Genomic DNA, 23,282 nt, shown 5'->3' with positions numbered 1-23,282 from the left:
GGAGGAAAGGTGCCTGGGGTGAGAAGATCCAAATCAGTGCTATGATTTCTTAGTTTCAGAGCAGTTTTTTAGATGAAACCTTTGAACATTTACAAAATTTATAATTTGAATTATAAAATTCAAAAAACTTGAATTTTATTTAAATGGAAGATGATGAGGTAATGGCTTATTTAGGAGGCTAGAGATGGTGATACCATGTCGTAGGTGGGGGAGATCCGGGAAACATGTTGTGTTTTCTGTAAAACACCACAGTGGCCCAGGGTGGTGTTTCTTTGGCAAGGGTATCTGTTTGTCCTCTGCAGGAGTTCCCTGGGACTCTCACAGACCGGGAGTCTCCAACAATGGAAATCTCTTGTCTCCCAGTTCTGAAGGCCAGAAGTCCGAGGTCAAAGTGTTGGCAGGGTTGGTTCTCTCAGACGCCTCTCTCCTTGATGTGTAGACGGCCACCTTCTCCTTGTGTTTCCACTGGCCTTCCCTCTATGTGTGTCTGCGTCCTAACCTCCTCTTCTTAGAAGGACCTCAGTAAGATTGGATTAGGGACACCCTATTGACCTCATTTTAGTTGAAGTAAAACCATGATAATAATAATCACCCCATTCACCATGGATCAGGTTCTTTTCCTCAGATCCTCACAAATTCACACTGAGCCCTCACACTGTCCCGTGAGGAAGGTGTTATTTCCCTGCTTGTTGAGGCGATGAGGAAGCTGGGCCTCAGGCCACACGCTGTGTTGGTGGAGACTCAGCATGAGCGCCCATGCCCGTGGCTCCTTCTCCCCTTTCCTGCTGCAGTCTCAGGCCACGGAGGACACGGGGGACTTTGCTCTTCCCTCAGATTCTACAAATACAATTTAGCTGGACAGAGCAAATATTGGCACAACAATCGTTCATTGTTGCCTTTTGGGTGAATGTATTCTTCTCCCCAACTCAGGCTGACTTATTTGCAGAGCTAGTAAGTCAGGGTCCCTACAGCTGGGAAAGAGACGATCTATAAACATTCCCAAGCCCCTGAGAAGGGACCAGATAAAGAAGCACAAGGTGATGGTCCCATCCTCTCAAACTGAGTGATCTCCAGAAACTCCCCAGTCCTGTCGTGTGGTTTCATGAAACGAAGAGAGGCAGCCTCGACGGGAACTGGATTTGGATCTTGCAAAGAAAATGTGTTTGATTTATTTTCCTGGTCTATATCCTGCAGCAGCTGCTTCCCGTTGACCTCCTCAGTGAGTCTGTCTCTCTCTCTTCACACAAACCCTTCAGACATGGCTCAAACAAACAAACGTGTTGAGTAGGAAGTGTGGTTTGTCGTGTCCTATCTCACTGTGGTGCTCGTGTGTTGTAATCTGTGTGCTATGGGTTGTCTACACGATGAGGTGGTTTCCCATTTCTGGCCAGGAAAGGCACAGTCATTGTCTCCCGTCAGAGGTGCACAGTGGAACTGAACGGCTGGCGTGTATTTGACCAGGTAACACTGGGCCTGTGGATTAGCCGGGAAAAACGGGTCGTTCTCTGGGTGTGCATGTGGAATGGTCTAAAATGGAAGGGTGGCCAGTTACGTGTTTGTCACTGAGCCGAATGATGGGCCCGCTGAGATGCCAGTGCCCGGGGGGCACGGCCTGGTACGTGGTTGTTTGGATCAGACACGCAGGAGAGGAGAGAACTGGGTAAGAGGCAGAGAGGGGGGAGAGACAGAGCGAGAACCAGAGCCAACGTAAGACAGTTCTTCTCCCACGAGGCCTGGGACGCAGTGCCGAGCACACACAGGGAGCTGAGCCGTTGGCACTGAGTGGCAGAAGTTATAAGACAGGTACCGCAGGGGATGAGGTCAAAAGAGTCACTCAAATGCAGCATTACCCGTGGTTGTTGAAGAGGAACCACAAAATGCTCCCATGGGAAAAGGATGCTTCCTCTGAGTCTTGAATAACCATTCATCAGTCAAGTGTTCACTAGGTTTCTGCTCCGAGGTATCAGACTCGGTGCTGGGTTCAGGAAATAGAACAATGAACCAGCCCCTGCCCTGCAACGTTCCCACTCCATCCCCTGCCCCTTGGGGAGCTCGCATCCTTATAGGCAAGTGGGAGCCAGACAGCCAGGTGGGAAAGGGTTGGCCTGGTGCGGGGAGCAGCACAGGCCATGATGCAGGGACAGTAGTGAACTTGGTGCGAGTGGATACGGAGTGGGTCAAAGGGGAGGCAGGTGCCAAGTCCCAAAAGAGGAGTCTGTGTGCCAAGCCAAGGAATGTGAATTTTTTGCTGAAGGCTGTGAGGAGCTACTACTGATTTCAGGTTGGGGGGGGTCACATTCTCAGACTCAGAGCACTTGAGAGCTGTGTTCGGGGTAGAACCGTCAGGGTGTGGGCAGGGAGCCCCCTCAGGACATAAGCCTTAGGTAGGGCGGGGAGAGGCCAGTGTGGACACCGGCAGCAAATGCCAGGGAAGGAGGATGAGTGAGACCCCCTGTTGGATCCCTGGGAGCGGCGAGGGCAAGAAAGAGAATTCCAGGATGACTCCCACTTCCCAGCCTTCCACTCAGTGACGGAGGGGGAGGATAGAGGAAGAATGTCAGTTCCCGCAAAATGTGACAAGTGCAGGTTTGGGGACTTTGCTTGTGAATTCCAGAATTCTGCTGGCTTCCCCTAGGGGCACTAGAAATAAGAGGGCCTTTTTACCACCAAGGAAGCATGAACCCATACCAGAGGGCATCGGGGGTTTGTGGAAGCTGGCTTTCAGCGTATTCAGTCAAAAACATTAAATGTTGTCAGCCTGCAAGGGGCTCAGTGTTAACACCTGCATTGTAAGGAGAGGAAACGGAGTCTCGCGCATGGTTAAAAAACAGTGTATGGAGAGCCAGGACTCCAGCCCGGGATTGATGACTCTGGGTCTAGTGCTCTTCCACGACATCCACTTGGTCGGTACCAGGGCCCTCTGAGTCTTGGAACTGGAATTGTCAGTGACACCAGTCCAGTCCTCCTGTCCTAAAAGAGCCTCAGGAATGCCAATGGCTGACAGTCAGCCAAATAAATGACAACACCAGGAGACCAAACGTGTGTGATTCTTAGCGTCCCTTGTCCAGGGAGTGTGGCAGGGGAAGGGCCGTTCTGGATTCAATATCCAGGTTTCGATGGGTGACCAATATGGTCTCCTCTGGGGCGGGGAGGCTGCGCTCCACACCTGCTGTCCCCGCCACCCACCGAGGACGCCGAGGTCTGGGTTGATGGGTTCTCCAGGTCTGCTGTTCCTGCTCTGTGCAAACCCTCTCGGTGTGGAGGACCTGAGTCCTTCCGGGCTGTTTTGTGTCTGACACGTATATTGTTGGTGCTTGATAGCATATGTTATGCTAATGGAACGAATACGGCAACTGGAAAGCCGGAGTGTCATCCTGGGATGTGGCTTTGCGCGGTTCCTTTGCAGAAGGAACCAGTCCAGGATGGAGGAAAGAGTGCATTCAAGATCGAAATTTGTGACTTGAGAGGGAGTAAAAGGGGAGGCTCCCCTCGCTTTCCTCCAGAATTCCCCGCCTTCCCTGGTCTGCCTGGCCCACGGCAGACCAGCTCTGGAAGTCGGTTTTAACAGTTTGCAGCTCTCATCTTCATGAAACAGAGAACTGCTGCCTTTTCAGTCGATGCTGGGTTAGCAAACCAACGGGTTGACACCAGCTGGCCGGAACAGGCATTTTTAATAAAACTCGCCTCTGAGTTAAAAATGCTGCCTCAGAGATTTTGTGCTGAAACAAAGGAAAAACTGACAGGTGGAATCTTTCATGCAAAACTTCAGCTGGGGCTAGAGTAAAACGTCTGATAAGGTCGTTTGCCCCTGGGGGTAGGATTAATTGGATTTTCTCTCTTGCCCCCTCACGTCTGGCCCGCTCTTATGATGACAGGACCACAGAAGTTTTAAAGGCTGAGTCATAGTTTATATTTTTAGCATTTGAACTATTGAGTGAAAATGGGGGTGGTGGGGGGGAAGGAGCACAGCCGGAGAGTACGTTCCTGCCATCTTCCAGGGATAATTTTTGTTTGTCTGAAAACGTGTTTGTCTGAAAACCCAAGCCTGATGTAGCCTGTCCAGAGCAAGCTGGCGGGGAAGCAAAGCCTCAGCTGAAAACACAGGATTATTATTATTTCAAAAGCTTCAAAGAGTGCCTTCCCATGCTACTGCATGTGGACGGCCTGGGATTATGCACATGGGCTGTCTCACCATTTTCTGGGTCTTTCTTGAGGAGGTCGATCTACAAATGTGTCAATATACACATAAATGAGCCTCTGAGGGTTTATCTCTCTTTTGGTGCCAAAGGAAGAGGAAAGAGCAAGAGAAGGAACTGTGGGGAGTTTGTGTGAAGTCAGAGGAACTTAGGCTGTGAGTCAAATGACTGTTACCCTCAGCGCAATGCCCTCGCGGTGACTGTACTCCTTAAACAACACTAGCAAGACTCCCTCATTATAATTTGCGTGTGTTAAGCCTTCAGAACCCTTGGGTGGTTTCTGTGAGTTTAGTGTTCCAGGTGAGGTTAGTTGTGAAGGAAAGGACTTTCATGAAGGCAGGGTGTGTCAGAGTTTTCAAGAAAAGAATACAAACACGGAGGCAACCAAAATGTCCTTTTCTTTCTCTTTCTTCCTCCAGGCGCTAAATATGGCAGTAGAGTCCGTCCAAGTTTGCGTGTGTATTTCCAGACATGTGTCTTATGGAATACAAATAATATAGATTTCTCAAGTTTTTTTTTTTTTTTTGGCAATTTATTCTCCTGAGCTAAATTTTGCAAAATGATCTAAAATACCCAGAGCTCAGCCCCAGAAGCCAATAAAACGGAATGAAGATTTTGGTCGTGATTTGGAAACAAGCAAAATGGAACAGACCTGCCTGCTTTCTAATATGATTTTATTTTAAATACAAGTTCTTATTCTACTTTCCCCCAGTATCAGACAGCTGGTTCCTTCTTGAAGCAACTCTTGAAGACAGATGGGCCAACCATTGCCCAAAGTATTGGCTTCTCCTATGGCTGCCATTTTCCCCCATTTCTCTTAGTGCCTCCTTTTCTTCCCTTGCCAACCTATGTTCTCCCTGGCACCAAGCAGATATCTAGAGTTGACTGTTTCTTTCCCACTTGATGATGGAAAGATGAACATAAGGTGCCAGACTGGGTGACTGCATTCATTGACAGATGGATTTGCTCCATTCATGTAAAGAGTTCCTTTTGCAGAATATCTGAGTTCTGGGGCATCCTTTAGCTCAATGTGTAGTCCTGCTCCCCAAGCTTCTCTCTCAGACTTGTATGTTGTGAGTCATGCCATGAAATCTACAGTACCACGTGTGACCTGGCCACTGGTCTGGCTTCTGTGTGTTGTAACACACAGAATGACTACTCATTCTGTTGTTTAAAACATGGGATTATTCGCAGGTCATCACCCTAGCGATGGACGTAACTGCGTTTACTTTGCATTTAAATTAATCATGGGTATCAAATCCATGTGAGGAGTGGGTGGGGGGGACAAATCAGGGATTGGTGACTACTATCTGCTCCATTTTTATTTGAGGACCCAGTACATATATATAAAGGTGAACTACCCCTTGCTTTACGGTTGGAGGATTTCTTTTCACAAATACACAGTATGTTCTTTCACAAGAACACAAATACGTTACGTACATAACAAAATACTATCCAGTGGTGAAAGCGAGCGGGCCTTAGCTACACATATCAACGGGGATAAAACTCAGCGAGACAAGCAAGTCCCAGAAGAGCGCATACAGTATGATACCAGCTATTGACTTAAAGACACGCCAAACATCATTCTGCGTTTCAAGGAGGCACGCATAGCAAGAGAAAGGATAAATGGGTGTATGGGAGTAATAACTACCTAAAAATCATCACCTCTGGGTCAGGCAGTGGGCACGATGGGATCTGAGGGTCTTTGACAGGATCAGTAAAATTTTCTTTTATAAACGGGATGACCAGTCCATGGTGTTTATCCTCCAGTCTTTATTCCTTGTATATTGTCAGTGTTGCATAACACATTTAAAGAAGAGAAAAACCGTGGCAATGGGCAAGGTCTGAGAGTGCACACGGATGGATTTGTGAGTCAAGAAGAGAAGAGCGCCCACCAAGTCTTGGCGTGCCAGCCCTAGGCTCCCAGGCACAGGGAGGTGGCCGTGGATGGGGAAGGTGTGGGAGCTTGAACAGGGGGCAGGGAGGACAGGTTCCCAGTGGAGGAAGGAGATGAGAGATGCCACGAAGTCTCTCTCTCCTGAGGAGCTCACAGTCCACACACAGGCGGCTTTGCCTTGGCCCGGGGAGCTTGGAGAAGAGTGTTGTCCCCAGTTCCCCAACCCTGTTGAGCTGATGTGCCCCTCACATGAAAGGGCTTTCTCAGGAGCCTAGACATTGTTTTCTCCTTCCCTGGCCCAACCTGTGTGATGAGTTGTGGTTTAGAAAACAGATTTCCAGCTAAGGCCAGCTTGCCGAAGCCTGTAGCCTTCTGCTCCTGTGTGGGATCCTCTGGGGAGGCTGGGCAGCCCCCATCTCTCACCCTGGCTCTCGGAGCCCCAGGGCCACGTTTCTGGTGTCCTGACTACTCTCCCCGCAGTAGGAGGACGGGTCGGCTGGCAAATTCTGTGGACTTCAGTGAGTCGAGGCTTCCAGGCTCCTGCTGGAAAGCACGTGAGTTGTCTGCAAGGACCCAGAGTTCTGGGTCTGCCTGTGATGGCTGTTTGGCCTTTGCCAGACCCCGCGTCCTCACGGGCAAGGTGGGATGACATGGGCACATGGGCAGGACGAGCCATCCTCGTATGGAGTGTGGGCTCCACACCGCCGGGATGGAGGCTGAAGCCGCGCAACCCTGGGGAGTATTTATAAATGCAGAGACACATATCAGATGGAGGGGAAGAAAGAGACAGATGTGAACCCAAAACCAGGGAACAGAGCATTTTGTGTGTAGGGTACCATTTTCAAATCATCGTTAGTGCAGTAAAACATCAAAAGTCCCTGCTCATGAAAGAAAGCCGGCAATGTGCAGGTTCGTGAAGGATGAGTTTTCCTTTTAGGTAGGAAATCTGCCCCTGGAAGCTTAAGGAGCGCCCTTTCCTGCTCTGTAGGTGAGACCCTGCAAGGCGAAAGGCTTGGCTGAGCACGTGGGGAAATGATATCACTGCCGCAAAACCACTGGATTCCCAGCGCTCAGCCTCGAGTTCCCCCACCGTACACGCACCTGCTCCATTCTGTGCCATCTTTCTTCTTTCTTCCATCTTCCTTCCCGTCTATGGCCCTTAGTGAGTCTGTAAAGCAAGGAGGGGCTGTAATAGAAGATGTTACCAGGAGCTCCTTCTGAAAATTACCTTCCCTGAAGCTTTTTAAAAGAGGATGTCGCACATCGTCCGTAATCCAGGTTGTGCTCAAAAGACTGAATGAGAAATCAAAACCACAATGAGATACCACCTCACACCAGTCAGAATGGCTAAAATTAACAAGTCAGGAAATGACATGCTGGCGAGGATGCGGAGAAAGGGGAACCCTCCTACACTGTTGGTGGGAATGCAAGCTGGTGCGGCCACTCTGGAAAACAGCATGGAGGTTCCTCAAAATGTTGAAAATAGAACTACCCTATGACCCAGCAATTGCACTGCTGGGTATTTACCCTAAAGATACAAACGTAGTGATCCGAAGGGGCACGTGCACCCGAATGTTTATAGCAGCAATGTCTACAATAGCCAAACTATGGAAAGAATCTAGATGTCCATCAACAGAGGAATGGATAAAGAGGATGTGGTATATATACACAATGGAATACTATGCAGCCATCAACAGAAATGAAATCTTGCCATTTGCGACGACGTGGATGGAACTAGAGGGTATCATGCTGAGCGAAATAAGTCAATTGGAGAAAGACAACTATCATATGATCTCTCTGATATGAGGGAGAGGAGATGCAACATGGGGGGGTTAAGGGGGTAGGAGAAGAATAAATGAAGCAAGATGGGATTGGGAGGGAGATAAACCATAAGTGACTCTTAATCTCACAAAACAAACTGAGGGTTGTTGGGGGTGAGGGGGGTTGGGGGGGTGGGGTTATGGACATTGGGGAGGGTATGTGCTATGGTGAGTGCTGTGAAGTGTGTAAACCTGGCGATTCACAGACCTGTACCCCTGGGGGAAAAATATATGTTTATAAAAAATAAAATTAAAAAAATAAATAAAAAAAAAGACTGAATGAAATTGGCTAATGCTAAAGGGAGCCGTGGTTTGTTCCATAGTTATTATTCTAGTACTTTTGGTTTTTGGAACTGTTGTTATGAGAAATTGTTTCTCCCAGGTTCCAGCATTTGCTTAGGGAGTGCTTTTCTCTTTGATTTGCTAAGAATTTGATTTCCTCTCATGGATTTCTCAAGGAGTCCCGTTAAGTCGTACCATTGCCCTTCACAGCACGGAGCTTTAATACAAACCATGCATATTTTAACTCTGTCCATGGGAGTGATATCTGTGCCTTGGACGGCTCTGATCTCCTGTGAGCGAGGGGCATAGCGACTGCCGCAACATAGCAATGGAAAGTTCTTTTTCAGTAAAGTCCTTATGAAATCCAGGACTGAGCATACACAATGCAGCATTGTCTGTATTAGCACTTATCAGGCACAAACCAATCCAGCTTCATGAAGCTGAAGTCAAAGTTCATGAGAGAAGGCACATCAGTTGTGCTTTTAAAAATTTTTAACCAATAACACAGAGTATGTGGAATTCCTTAAAAATGAAACACTGTAACAATTCCTCCTTTATGAGGAAACTAGAATAGTCAGATTCATGGAGATAGGGGTGGAATGGTGGTTCTCAGGGGTTCCCAGGGGCTGGAGAGAAGGGGAAGAGGGGGTTTGTGTTTAATGGGTACAGAGTTTCAATTTGGGACGATGAAGAGTTTGGAGATATTTGGTGATGATCGTTACACAACAGTGTGAATGTACTTAATGCCACAGAACTGTACACTTAAAAATGGGTAATATGGTCAATTTTATGTTATACGTTTTACCCCAATAAAAAAAATTAGAAAGGACACTCTATCCTGTGGATTGTCAGACAGATCTGTTTACTGAGAATCCCATCTGAGAATGCATTCTCTCTCCATACTGAACACAGTTTTTATTCTTTTCCTTTGGGTGTTATGTTCAGGATTTTTAATTTTTTTTTAATAACTAAAGTTATGTCACATTTCCTTCTGTGACAAAGGGAAAAATTAAGTGGGGTGCATTCATCTTCCGCCATCTGCTTGACAGCTCCTCTGAAGCCTTCTGGAAGCTGAAGGGCGTCTCTCCGCTGCCACTTCCTTGTCCACTGGCTCAGGGGAGACCTGCCTTCTGCTGTCTTCAAGTACAGTGTAGTCACAGAAGAGGGAGGTAGAGTTAGGGTGACGGACCACGACACAACAGCCGTTGAGAACATACTTTGTGACTCACAGATCCTGGGGGCACGCCATGCCTTGAGGCCACCCACAGACACTCTAGGATCAGTCAGGACGCAGAGGGAGAGTGGGGAACCCCGAGCCTTGCCGTCATCCATAGAGATCTCACACGCATACTGGGCCCCCAGGCAACATTTTACCACATTTGATTCACATCAACCTCTGGTTTTATTTTTTTTCAAAAAAAGATTTTCTTAATTAAGAAAAAATTACAGATACACCAATGTCCCACATCCTGCACTGTAGAGGGCCTGTTTGTTTTCCCACTTCTGTCACACAGAGTTTTAAATTTTAAATTAGATGATTTTATTTGTCCTTGATTATTCTTTCTTTCTATTTTTTGTTTAATACCTTCTTTCTTACTCCATGTCGTGTAAGTATCTTCTGTGTTTTCTTCTAAGTTTTAAAGTTTTGCTCTCTACCTTTGTTTTTTTTTTTAAAATACATTTAAAAAATTTCCAGCTGGGATTTATTGCTGTGTTCGGCCTGAAGTAGGGTCCTAATTTTGTCTTTTTACATATGAATATCCAATGGCATCATGATCTCCATTGATCTGTGTGCCACGTGTGTGTGTGTGTGCGTGTGTGCGCGCGCGCGTGTGCGTGTGTCTGTGTGCACGCATCTGCATCTTCTTTTATAGGTTGTTCTACTGTTCCATTGAGCTGTTTGTCTGCTGCTCTAATACCACACTTTTCAGTTGCTCTGGCTTTATGGTTTATGGTACCTTTTGATATGTGTTAGGACTTAACCCTCTCCTCTCCTCTGCCCGCTCCTTCTCCCCCGACGTGGGACTAATCATCCTTTATCTTCAAAGTTGTCATGGCTATTCATGGTCCTTTAGGAGCATCTGGTCAGATTTTAACTGGATTTCACTGAATTTATATATAAAGTACTTGAGAGTAAGGCTAAATTTATGTTATTGACCTTCGCCTTCATGAACATCTTCCTATGACTACATTTGTGGAGTGTTAATAATTTATCAGTTTTGTTGTTGTTGTTGTTAAATTTATCCTATGTACAGCTCAGAATCTTTTTTCTATTACAAATGCTAACTAAAAAAAAAAAAAAAACCCAAACCCCCAAAACCAAAACCAAAAAACAAACCCTCTCCCTATCAGTTTTTGTTGCCTTACACTGTGTTTTATATGATTGTGTTTCCAGCAACTTTGCTGGAATTGTCTAAGTTTTTTATAGCTTCTCTTTGATTTTTTTTTAATAGAGGAATCATGTCCTTTGTAAATAATGCCATTTTGTTCTCTTCTTTCTATTTCTTATTCTTCTCATTGCTCCCCCCCCGTCTTATTTTGCATAGATGCACTGATACCTGATGTCCTTGGGTTTTATCTGATATTAAAAGGTAAAATCCTAAGGTTAGACTGTTATGCATGATGTTTGTAATTCTGATAGATACATTATTAGAGTAAAACTATTTTGGGGGGGCACCTGGGTGGCTCAGTGGTTTAAAGCCTCTGCCTTTGGCTCAGGTCATGATTCCAGGGTCCTGGGATCGAGCCCCACATCGGGCTCTCTGCTCAGCGGGAAGCCTGCTTCCCCCTCTCTCTCTGCCTGTCTCTCTGCCTATTTGTGATCTCTCTCTGTGTGTCAAATAAATTAATTAATAAATAAAATCTTTAAAAAACAATTTTTTAATTGTATATATATTTATCTATACATATACTTAAATATATTTCATTTAAAACACATTGAAATGTAAATTAAAGTCACAGTTAAAATTCTGTTTTATAGGACCATATATAATCCACACACAGTGAAATGCACAAATTTGAAATGTACAGTTTGATGAGTTTTGAGAAATGTATATATCCATGTAACTTACACCCTGTAAAGCTGTGGAATGTTTTCCATCCAGAGTTCCTTTGCTGTTAATTCTTCTCCATTCCCTGGCCAGACGAATATCAGTCTGATTTCTATCCATATAGGTAAATATTGCCTATTCTAGAAACCATAGAAAGATGGAATTATACTGTAGACATTCTTTTCTGTCTGTCATCCTCTATTCAGCATGTTGTTGTGGATATCAGCAGTTTATTTCTTTTTTATTACCAAGTAGTACTTCATTACATAAATGTACTATAATATGTTTATTCATTTTCCTCTTACTGGACATTGGGGTTGTTTCTGGTTTTTGACTAATATGACCTAAGCTTTTATGAACATTCTTGTCATAAGTCTTTCTGTGTTTTCATTTTACTTGGGTTCAGATCTGTAAGTGTAATTATTTGATTGTAGTGCAGGCATATGTTTAACTTTATGAGACGCTCCCAAAACTGTACCATTTATTATTGTTACCCACACTGTTGGAGAATCCCAATTGTTCTATATCTTTATCAACATTAGATGTTGTCTGTCCTTTTTATTTTAGCCATTCTAGTGGCTGTGAATGGATGACTAATGGTTAAGTACTTTTCCCACTTCATTTTTAAGTACTTTTTTTCACATGAAAAAATAGTCATTTACACATTTTTCCTTTGTGAAGTTCCTGTTCAGATATTTTGCCATTTTTTGTTGTTGTTGTTGGATTGTCTTTTAACTATTAAGTTGTAGTGGAGCTATTTATGTATTTTGGAATCAAGTCTTTTGTCAGGTATATATTATTACTCCTACTCTATTTTCTCCTACTTGGAAGACGTCATTTCTTTTTTTAAAAAAATTATATTTTTGTAATTTCTCCAGTTTATTTTGAAAACAATCTTTTCTGACATGGATCCAAATGAATTTTAGATTAATTAATTCACAGTACACAGCAATGACCTATATGTGCCTATAAATTAAGCACTGATGAGTGCTCATTCACATATCAATATTTAGGTATTCTAATGTAAAAGAACTTTTTGCTAACTTTTTAATTATTTTCACCTCCTAAGCTAATTTATTTTTGACATTTGGGTTATATATACAACTAAAAGGAGACACGTTCTGCAAACTGACCAGGAGATAAACCAGCATACAAGTGTCTTTTCTGGATGGGATTGAATTTCCAGGGGCAAAGGGGTTCAAATGGGAGCAAATAAGCGATTTCTTTATAAAGTAAACCAAATAAACAAAAGCTAGGGAGTATTAAAAGTGCTAAGATTTTGGCCATTCTAACTGGTGCAAGGTGGTATAAAAAAAGGTGCTAAGATTAATTCCACAGACACAGGTGTGTACTATGAATATGTGTGAATTAACACTTTTTGTCTAGATTGTGAGCTCCCATGCATGGTAAAAGGCCCTGGTATAAGGAGGTAGTACAGGGGAACAGTGGGCATTCATCCTTACCAAGTTGTCCATAAACTTAGGGTAGAGGTAGAGCAGAAGACTTATCAGCCTCAGTGGGCTCAGATGTTGAACTGGGTCTTAATCATTTCATCATGTCCTATTTTGTTGGTTCCACATTTTTTGTAACTGGAGAAAAGTAGGAGGTTCAGCTAGTCTAAGAAGACTTTATATATCCCATACACAGTCTCGATCAAAAATTTTTATTTGTTATTTTGCAAAACACAGCACCTAAGTTTCATCTTTAATTATTTTTTAAGAAAGAGCAAGTCAACTAAAGAAACAGCTGTGGGCTTGAGCTGTGGAATGGTCTTGCACTTTGACACATGGTGTGGGAGATGCAGAGGCTGGAGGGACTAGCCCCATTGGCTGCATCAAGGAATGGATGCAGTGTCAGCATACTTTCTCCAGGAATGCTCTACAGCACCTTATACACTGCCGGTAGGTAGTCTTGAAGCTGGAGTCACTCTCATAATAGGGATCTTCCCTGATATGTCGCTTTCATGGATAATAGCTCCAAGTGGTTCAATTTTAGCTTTGCCATTTTTAACTTGCTTCCTTTTTCTTTTTTTTTAATTTTTTTTAATTTTTATTTTTTTATTTTTATTTTTATTTGTTTATTTATTTTTTAATAAACATATATATATATATATATATATATTTTTCCCCCAGGGGTACAGGTCTGTGAATCTCCACGTTTACAAACTTCACAGCACTCACCATAGTTGCTTCCTTTTTCTATTCAAATCTTTCAGATTGCTTTCCTCCATATATAATATATAATCAAATGTAGCAAAGTCTTCTTGGTCACCTGCCTGGACAACGCGATTCATGGCAGTACTGTGCCCTTTCAGGCCATTGTGCCTTCGATAATCAGGAGGGTTTTCTGTTTCATGCTTGGATGTTGTGGCACCGTTAACCTTCCATTTATCGAGAACATTCTGATCAGTTACAAGTTTTCTGAAAATCGCTTCTGCAGTGAGTGATTGACAGATGCTACCCAGACCCACCAGCAGCGCTGAGGTGCGCACCTGCTTGGCCATCTTCCCACGCACGCCGAGGCAGCCGCTAACTGCATCTGAACATTTCTCCTGCTCATTTTCATAATGGTGTCTTCTGATGAGTTAACGTTTCTAATTCTGATGAAGTCTGTTTGATCTGTTTTTGTCCTTTGTTGTGTTAATGTGGTTAATTATGCTGAGGATTTTCAAATGTTAAGTAACACTTTTTCCTGCATAGACCATAGCTGATCATGAAATACACTTTTTACAAATTGCTGGATTTGATTTACTTACTATTTGGTGAAGTATGAATGAGAGAAATTGTCCTGTGTTTTAGATCAATCTTATGCTGCCCTCATAAAATCATTTGAGAAGTATTCTTTCTCTTGAAAGTTTGTGTAAAACTTGGTATTTCTTTCTTCCTTAAATGTTTGATAATATTTAATAGTAAAGCCACTTTACTATGGAGCTCTTGAAAGTAGGTTTTAAATTGCAAATTCTATTTCTTTAATAGATACATGTTTCTTTTCTCAGTTCCATCAAATAGTATATTTTGATGCTCTGTTATTTAGCTATTTTGATACTTCAAGTATTTTCATGCTCCATCAGAAGCATAAACATTTAGGATTGTCTACATACCCACTTTATCGTTATAAAATATTCCTCTTTATTTATGTCAATACTCTTTTTTTCCTGAAGTCTACTTTGTCTGGTAGAAATACAGTTACTTCAGGTTTCTTATGATTACTGCTGGCATGATATAGCTTTTTTCCCACTCATTTTAACCTATCTACGTCTTTTATGTTTCAAGTGGGTTTCCTGGAAACATACTATAGTTTGATATTGCTTTTTTATCTGGGCTGATAATCTCTTTCTTTAACTGGACTCTTTAATTCACTTACAATCAGTGCAGTTACTAATATGTTTGAGTGTAAGTCTACTGTCATGCTATTGGCCATGGCTATTTCTATTTTTCCTCGTATGTAATTTTTTCTTTTTTATCTCTGTCTTCCTTTAGAATTGAGTATTATTTTTAGTATTCTATTTGATCTCTGCTCTTGGATTATTATTATCCAACTTCGTTTTATTTTCCTTGCTGGTTGCTCTAGGGTATTTATACAATGCACCTTTAATAGTCTTAATTCAAACAGCATTATACCATGTTATGTGTATATATACATATATATGTATATATAAAATATTTATATTAATAAATGTGTATTTATTATTATATATTTATATTTATATATAATAATATATACAACTCATATGTAGCTATTATTATTCTTTTTCTTTTACATATGTAATAAACCCTAATCAGTAAGGGCTTTAAAATTAAATTATTGTTCTCTTTCCTAGGATAAATTATTATTTTTAATACAGTGCTGGAGTTTTACTAATTCTTAAAGCATTTTTCATCTGTATTTATAAGTGAAATTAACTATAATTTTGTATCTTTATACTAGCTTTTTCCATTCTTGGTATCAAGATTATACCAGTCTCATGACATGACTGGGAAGATGTCCCTCCTTTTATATTCTTTGGGAACCATCCTACTGTACCTGGACTAGTGCAGTAGCCTGAGAGCTGTTTTTTACCCCTTTACTCTCATCTTATCATATATCTCTACCTCCAAGTCCATGTGCCGCTGTGCGGTGATTTTTCTAAAACACACATCCCTTGCCTAGAACATGAAACAGTTCATGGCTCATTTTAGCGACTTAGTAATTATTTCCTTTCGAGGGTTTCTCTGGCATCATGCAAGCTGAAGTGATGTCACGTGACCACAACTGGCTGGCATTGGGTCATGGCAGCTTTTCTACCACCCTATTCCCGCTTCCTGTGGTGCTTCAGTTTCGCAATAGTGTCTGTTAACAGCTAGCTCCTCCCTGCCATTTTTCACGCAGTTACCTGTGTGTTGTGATTTGAGGTCTAGTTAGATGGGAAACATTTAGGGAATGGTCATGCGTATAGCATTGCAAATGCAGCGACCTAACATTCTCTGCATTTTTCCTGAAGTTGGGATCCAGAGCAGACTTTTACAAGAGGGATAAAATATTTAAATATTTGGTCTAAAAATCTGCCCATTTAAAAGCTGTGTCTTCACAGAGGCAGCTGCACCTCTGAGGTCTAGCTTCTTCTGAGAGCTAGGCCTTCAGGAGATGCAGGTGACATGCCATTTCCAAAACTTTTGGAAAATAACTATGTTAAAGGCATATTTTTTTCCATTTTAGTGTATCTTCTTCACTGTTTTCCCATCTTCAATAAATGGTGGGATTTCATTGGTCTTCCTCATGCCCTTGTAGAAAGTGGGACAGAGCACTATAACGGAATCATCCCAGTTTTATGGAGGAGGACTTGGAGACTTACAGAGGTTCTGTCAGTGGCCTGGGGCACGCATGATCATGTAGTGGAACAGAGATGCAAAATGGGCCCCGTGTCAGGCTTGGTTTGGGTCTCAGTGTCCTGGTCTCAGCATCCTGGTTTCCTCTTCCTGAGCACCACTTTCCTTATAGGATGGACATGGGGGATTAAAGACCACAGGAGGTAAAGCACCAACATCGTGTCCCACACGGAATTGTTCAATAAATGCTATGCCTGTAATACATGTCAGATAAAGTTCCTGCCACTGGGAATTGAAGTACTGTCTATCATTCTATCCAATGATTCAAGAGATTTCTGGAGCATTGACTTTCCGGGTGCCAGGCCTTTTGTCTGGTCCTGTGAGGGAAACAAAGGAGACTGAGCAGTGGTCTCCAGCCTTCTGGCATCACTGACTGGGATCTAGAATCACAGTGTGGCATCAGGAGGGCAGTGGGAGCAGGGATGGGGAAGGGATTCATTTTGCCCGACAGCGTTTCGCAAATCTTGAAGGAAGAGTGGACTTTGATCAGACAGGGGCTGTGGGGCAGGGCGCTCACGGGGGAGGGAGGGCATCCTGTGGCCAGACCATGGTGAACTGACGTGCACGTGCTTCTGCCAGGGTCCCCAGGGGTCTTGAATTAATAGTCAGCCCTGCTCTAGATTCTTTGTCACTGTGTCTTTTCTTTGAAATGAATGGAGCTTTTTCATCTTTTATCCTTATTTTCTCTCCTCTCTGGGTCACAGCAGCAGATTGTTTTATTTTCCTGTGATAAAGTGACCAGTCTGGCTAGTATTTCAGTTATCATTTATGGGACAAGGCCAATATATTTCTTTCCAATATATGGCGCTGGCTAAATTGTCCTCTCCTTTCCTCTTTGTGTGACAACCTTCAGCCTATTTGAAGCATCGGAGAAACTTTCTGGCAGGGACATTTGACAGTCATTTATTGTACAGTCTGCTGCCTTGGGCTGCTGTCCGTGCTTGAAAGCAAAAAAGCTGATTTTGAGCTGGTGACCATGTCCCGATATGTTAACCAGGCCCCCTGGTGCATTATAACATGGTGTTTACATCACACCCAATCACCGGCTTATTTGGGAGTGGGTAGAGTTTCATCTGTCAGTTGTACCTTTAGGGTTAGCTTAAGCCAAGGGTGTTCTATTTTTTCCCCCCTAAAATCATCAAAAATTGAGTTCCAAGTGGTAAACCACCAAAGTAGAGTTTCAGCAGCTTATTCCTGGGACTGGGAGTGGGGGAGGGGACACTTGATTAAATTTATAGAGTGAGTGTTTGTTGAATCTCATTGCCAGTGCTTCTACTTCATGAGAGTGGGAGGCGTGGTTGCCGCCCTAAAGGGACTTAAAATAGAATCATGGGGAAATATGCATACATATTAGATAAAATAGCAAGATGTCATCAAGTGAGCTAAAGCGCTGTAAAATGTACTCACAAGTGCAAGCAGAGAAAGCATTGAATCTATATATATACTCAATTTAGGTCAGTCATGACTTCGATCCCCAGTAAATGTTAAATAATGGCAATGATAAAATTACTTACAATCACACATAATAATCCAACCACAGACATATCTATGTCCTTAGGATCTAAAAAAAAAAAAATTGCATTTTAGATTTCAGAAAGAAAAAATGGCATTTTCTTGTTTTCCCAATGTTTTCATGGGGAAGGGGACCTGCAGTCATTCAACTGGAGAAATTGTCCAGAAGATGAGGGTTGGCCAGGAAGGGCTGGGGTCTACGCTGGACAGGGTGAGGGATACTTTGACCGAATAAAGATTTTCTTTAACTCCATTGCAAGGAAGGGAAAACCTGGCTTTTCACTCCTTCACCCTGGAAAGTTTTGGAGCAAATAGAACACAGCAAAACAAAATGTAATTTGGAACCTGACGTTGAAAGTCAACAAGGAAAGTTGGAAAGAGTTGCTGACAGTTCTACATCAATAAATAACTAGACCAGATGGAAGGACCAGGTGACAAATATTACCAGAAAATTCTAACACTGGCTAAGCAGTGTGGATTTTCCCCACCATTCCTCCACAAACTGCTTGTGTCCTGTGGATTTTTCAGACTCATTTCTAAGAAGTCAGCAAAAGAATAGAATTTTGCTTTATGGTCCCTGTTTGAAGCTCTTGGGCAAACTATAAACCCCCAAAACTGAATCAGGGAGAAATTGACAACCTGAATAGACCGATATCTGTAACGAGATTGAAGCAGTGATCAAAAACCTCCCAAAAAACAAGAGCCCGGGACCTGATGCATTCCTTGGGGAATTCTACCAAACTTTCAAAGAAGAAATAACACCTATTCTCCGGAAGCTGTTTCTAAAAATTGAAGCAGAAGGAAAACTTCTGGACTCTTTCTATGAAGCCAGCATTACCCTGATCCCCAAACCAGGCAAAGACCCCACCAAAATGGAGAATTTCAGACCAATATCCCTGATGAATATGGATGCTAAGATTCTCAACAAAATCCTAGCTAATAGGATCCAACAGCACATTAAAAAGATTAACCACCATGACCAGACGGGATTCATCCCTGGGATGCAAAGATGGTTGAACATTCGCAAATCAATCAGTGTGATAGAACAAATCAGTAAGAGAAGAGAGAAGAACCACATGGTCCTCTCAATTGATGCAGAAAAAGCATTTAACAAAATACAGCATCCGTTCCTGATTCAAAAACGCTTCAAAGTATAGGGATAGAAGGAACATTCCTCAACTTCATAAAATCTATCTATGAAAAACCCACAGCGAATATTATTCTCAATGGGGAAAAGCTGACAGCCTTCCCTTTGAGATCAGGTACACGACAACCTACTCTCACCACTGTTACTCAACATAGTATTAGAAGTCCTAGCAACAGCAATCAGACAACAAAGAGAAATAAAAGGTATCCAAATTGGCAAAGAAGAAGTCAAACTCTCTCTCTTCGCAGATGACATGAAACTTTATATGGAAAACCCAAGAGACTCCACCCCCAAACTACTAGAACTCATACAGCAATTCAGTAATGTGGCAGGATACAAAGTCAATGTACAGAAATCAGTTGCTTTCTTATACACTAACAATGAAAATAGAAAAAAGGAAATTAGAGAATCAATTCCATTTACTATAGCATCAAGAACCATAAGATACCTGGGAATAAACCTAACCAAGGAGGTAAAGGATCTATACTCGAGGAATGACAGATCACTCATGAAACTGAAGAAGAAACAAAGAGATGGAAAAACATTCCATGCTCATGGATCAGAAGAATAAACGTTGTTAAAACGTCTATACTGCCTAGAACAATCTATACCTTCATTGCCATTCCGATCAAAATTCCACCGACATTTTTCAGAGAGCTGAAGCTCTTGGGCAGTGGTTCTTTTTTTTTTTTTTTTTTTAAGATTTTATTTATTTATTTGACAGAGAGATCACAGTAGACAGAGGCAGGCAGAGAGAGAGAGAGAGGGAAGCAGGCTCCCCGCTGAGCAGAGAGCCTGATGCGGGACTCGATCCCAGAACCCTGAGATCATGACCTGAGCCAAAGGCAGCGGCTTAACCCACTGAGCCACCCAGGTGCCCCTGGGCAGTGGTTCTTAAACTATAGTGTGCATCAGAATCACCGGGTGGGCTTGTTAGATGCAGATTGCTGGGCCCTCAGAGTTTCTGACCCCACAGGTATACGAGGATGTATGTCTCTAAGAAATTCCCAGGAGATATTGATGCTGCTGGTCTGGGACCACATTTTGAGAACCACCACTTTTAGGTGATGGGGCCCCTGACCTACTTCCAGGTTCCTGCGTTGACCCCCTTGACTCCATCAGTAGTGATAGAACTTTGGGAAAATGGAACTGTGTATGGGGATCTTGTCTACCCCTTGATCTGTGCCTTTCCTTTCATTATTCAACATGGCTGTAGGTTTTACCTAATTAAAATGCTGCATCTGGGTGGTCTGATTAATTTTGAGGACAGAATTACTCTTACAGGAGGAAGTATTTGGTTAGATCTTTGCTCCCTTCCCTTTCAAAGCCTGAGTTTTGATTTCTTTATACATATATTTTAATAATCATCATCATTAGTGCTGAAATTAGAGATAAAAAAATCACAATCACCCTGGTTTATTTTTAGCATCTAAGCATGAACATTTGATTATTGTTTTCTGTTGAGTTTGTCATATGTTCCAGTAATTTCCAATAAAAGAGAAAAGTACTTTTTGTACCAAATAAGTTTGCCTACAGTGGCCAAATGTAGAGACTTCCCATTCTGTGTTATTTTGTACTTCCTACTCCTCTCCTGCTTCCCCAAATAGATACATTATATATAAGACTAGATTTATTGGATTTTCATGATTTATACAGGAATGTAAGTGATTTTAGTATCTCCAGGATAAAGATTTTATTCCTAGGGTAAAAGCTTTTGAAGCTCTGCAATGAAAATAAATTTTTAAAAATTTATTACAGCATTAACGTAAGATGCGTTCCTCCAAATAGTCCAGCCTGTGTTTGGGATTTAAGTGTCTCTTGCCCAGGCTGCCTTTTGCATCTGTTTTCATCAGGGACTATGGTAAATCTTTGTCTTCCTCCTTGCCCCATGATGCAAGATGGTCATCAGCAGCTAACACTCAACTTCCTAAAAATGCTAGCTCACATTCACATTGTCCACGGGCAGGCTAGCACACATTTGCCACACAGGGGAAAATACTGCCTCTGGTCTGTTGGAAACAAGTGTTATCTCCAGCACCAGTGGGTACAGTCAGATAACTGAGAGAAGGCTAGAAATTATACTTCTCATTGGCCTCCATGCTTTAGTAATAGATCTTTCATTTATGTCTTTCAGAAATAAGACAAGGGGTGTGCCTTGGAGGCATTAGTTTGCTAAATGACTTACCCAGCATCACCTGGTAATATGACCAGGTAAAGAATTATGGCTTTGGGATCCATTCTCTTCCTCTACAGCCACATTCTTTTGTTGTTTTCTTAGGGACGGAATCAAGGGCTTTTCGTAAAGACTTGCAGAGAGTCACTTCTGCAAAAATGGGAAAGACTGTGCATGCCAGATGAGTTTATTTTGTTCATGGATGTTATTGCTGGTCTCTTGGGGTGAGAGTTGAAGGGTAGGGTGGACAGACAACGAGACAAACCTAGAAAAATGGTTTTCTAGGCCTACGGTAATTCCCGATGAAATTCAGAGCCATTCTTCTTTCCTTTATCCAAGTATGTAAGTGGAAGAATTTTAAATATAGATACATTTTCTTAGACGCGGGCAACACAGTGTACTCCGGCTCATGACTTCGATCCCCAGTAAATGTTAAATAATGGCAATGAGGAGACTTCTTAGAGGATGTTAGTGTGCTGTGAATTCTGATGAGGTCCGGAGAACCGAACTTGGATGCTTCACACCCGGAAGTGATATGGCCGCGGACTCTGTGCAGCCTCACCATGCTGAAGCGTGGTGTCTGCCACGTGCCACTGCCCGCTGCTGCTTGAACCTTGCAGAGCCACACGTCGGGCAGAGAGTATTATGCCCAAACTGCTTCACGAATGCTAGACACCTCTGACCGTGCTGCTAGAAGAGCCTGGGACTGCTGCCTCGGGATATGCCTCCTCACTTCCTGGTGCCATGGGTGTGACCATGGGCGGAAGCCAACCACTGGCAGGACCTTCCTGACTAGGGTTTATGGGCATTGTCCTTTTCTTTAACTCTCTGTTGCAGAGGAAAATGTGTTTGGTGGGGACTGGAGTGGTTTTGAGTGAACCGACTGGTAGCAAATGCCAAAATTGTTCTCAGATTTTATTACTTACAATGGTGCGCATTAAGCCATGCCAAGAACCCATCCTTTTGCAATTAGCCGGCTGTCTTCATGCTGGCTGTCAGGTAAAAACGAATTTGCAAAATTTATTTAGATACAGTATATGAAGATAATTCGTACACAGAAAAGCCTATCTATACATTATGATTCTTATTTATTTTTCCCACATATGGATTCGTTATTTTAAATTCAATTAATTAACATATGGTGTATTATTATTTTCAGAGATAGTTTAGTGATTCGTCACTTGAATGTAACACCCAGTACTCATTCCATCAAGTCCCCTCCTTAATGCCCATCAACCAATTACCCCATCCTTCCCTCCTTCTCCCCTCCAGCAACCCTCAGTTTGTTTCCTGTGGTTGAGAGTCTCTTTTGGTTTGTCTCCCTCTCTAATTTCACTTACCTTATTCTTCTCTCCCTTTCTCCTATTAACCTCTGTCTCGTTTCTGAACTTCCACATACGAGTGAAAGCATATAATTTTCTTGCTCTGATTGACTTATTTTGCTTAGCATAACACTGTCTCGTTCCATCCACATCATTGCAAATGACAGATTTCATTTTTGATGCCTCAGTAATATTCCTCTGTGTGTGTGTGTGTGTGTGTGTGTGTGTGTCTGTGTGCGCGCACGCAGATGGATAGTTCTTTATCCATTCATTTGTCAATGTATTGTGCTTATTCAGAACTGAAAGTTGTGTAGACTTAATTTGGAAAAACTCCCATTTCACTGATTTTGCTTGTTCATAATTTCCTTAAAACTTGCTCAAAGATGGTGGCTGGATGCATGACAAGTGCAGGCTTTGTAGCCAGTTGGATCCAGATTCATATCTCAGTGTTTGCTACTTCCTAGCTACCCGATTTGGGGCAGGTTACTAAGCCTTACTGCTTTTCACCAGCAAGAACACTGGTACCAGTGTTGTAAATCTTTAGCTCGTTGAGCTCCGTGATCCTTGAATGGAATCAGGTTTGTCTGGCACACGGTGGACACTGATGAATAGTGTTTTTTTCTTCCTCTGACCCCAGGGCGATGATGCCGTCACCCGATCCTTTTATTCTGGCTCAACTGTGCATTTATTTTCCAAACCGTATCATGTATTTAATCCCACAGTATGTTGCTTTAATACTACTCATAGTTTATCCCATGTTTATTTTGTCTCACCGATAAAAGAGAAGAGAGGGTGTGGCTTCTTGTTCTCTTAGCCCTGTATGTTCTATTTGAATTCTACTTCCACCCTAAGTAACTGACAGAGTGTGATTGACCTAAATCAGGGCTACTGTGTATGGCTGTTCGGGCTTTACAGTGAACAGGAGCAATCTCATGCAATCTCATGCAATCCTGGTCTCATGCAATCCTGGTCACATCTCATGCAATCCTGGTCACACTGACTATTTATTACCCTTATC

The 23,282-nt window shown here is 42.6% G+C and overlaps 2 protein-coding genes across 2 annotated transcripts in view; one reads left to right on the top strand and one right to left on the bottom strand.

Annotated features, from left to right (window-relative positions):
• DISC1 (DISC1 scaffold protein) overlaps positions 1-23,282 on the top strand; it is a 300,758-nt gene that overhangs the window by 156,704 nt on the left and 120,772 nt on the right. The gene's annotated exons all lie outside the window — the stretch shown is intronic.
• Positions 13,099-13,748, bottom strand: LOC116857195 (low molecular weight phosphotyrosine protein phosphatase-like). The gene is given in 3 exon segments (XM_032841104.1): positions 13,099-13,220; positions 13,223-13,263; positions 13,426-13,748. Coding segments are annotated over 3 exon segments (486 nt in total).

The sequence above is a fragment of the Lontra canadensis genome, unplaced genomic scaffold (assembly GCF_010015895.1).
Source record: "Lontra canadensis isolate GAN:19392208 unplaced genomic scaffold, GSC_riverotter_1.0 scaffold120, whole genome shotgun sequence".
Taxonomy (NCBI): Eukaryota; Metazoa; Chordata; class Mammalia; order Carnivora; family Mustelidae; genus Lontra; species Lontra canadensis.
The sequence above is the reverse complement of the archived record's forward strand: the minus strand, read 5'-3'. Positions and strand labels throughout refer to the sequence as shown.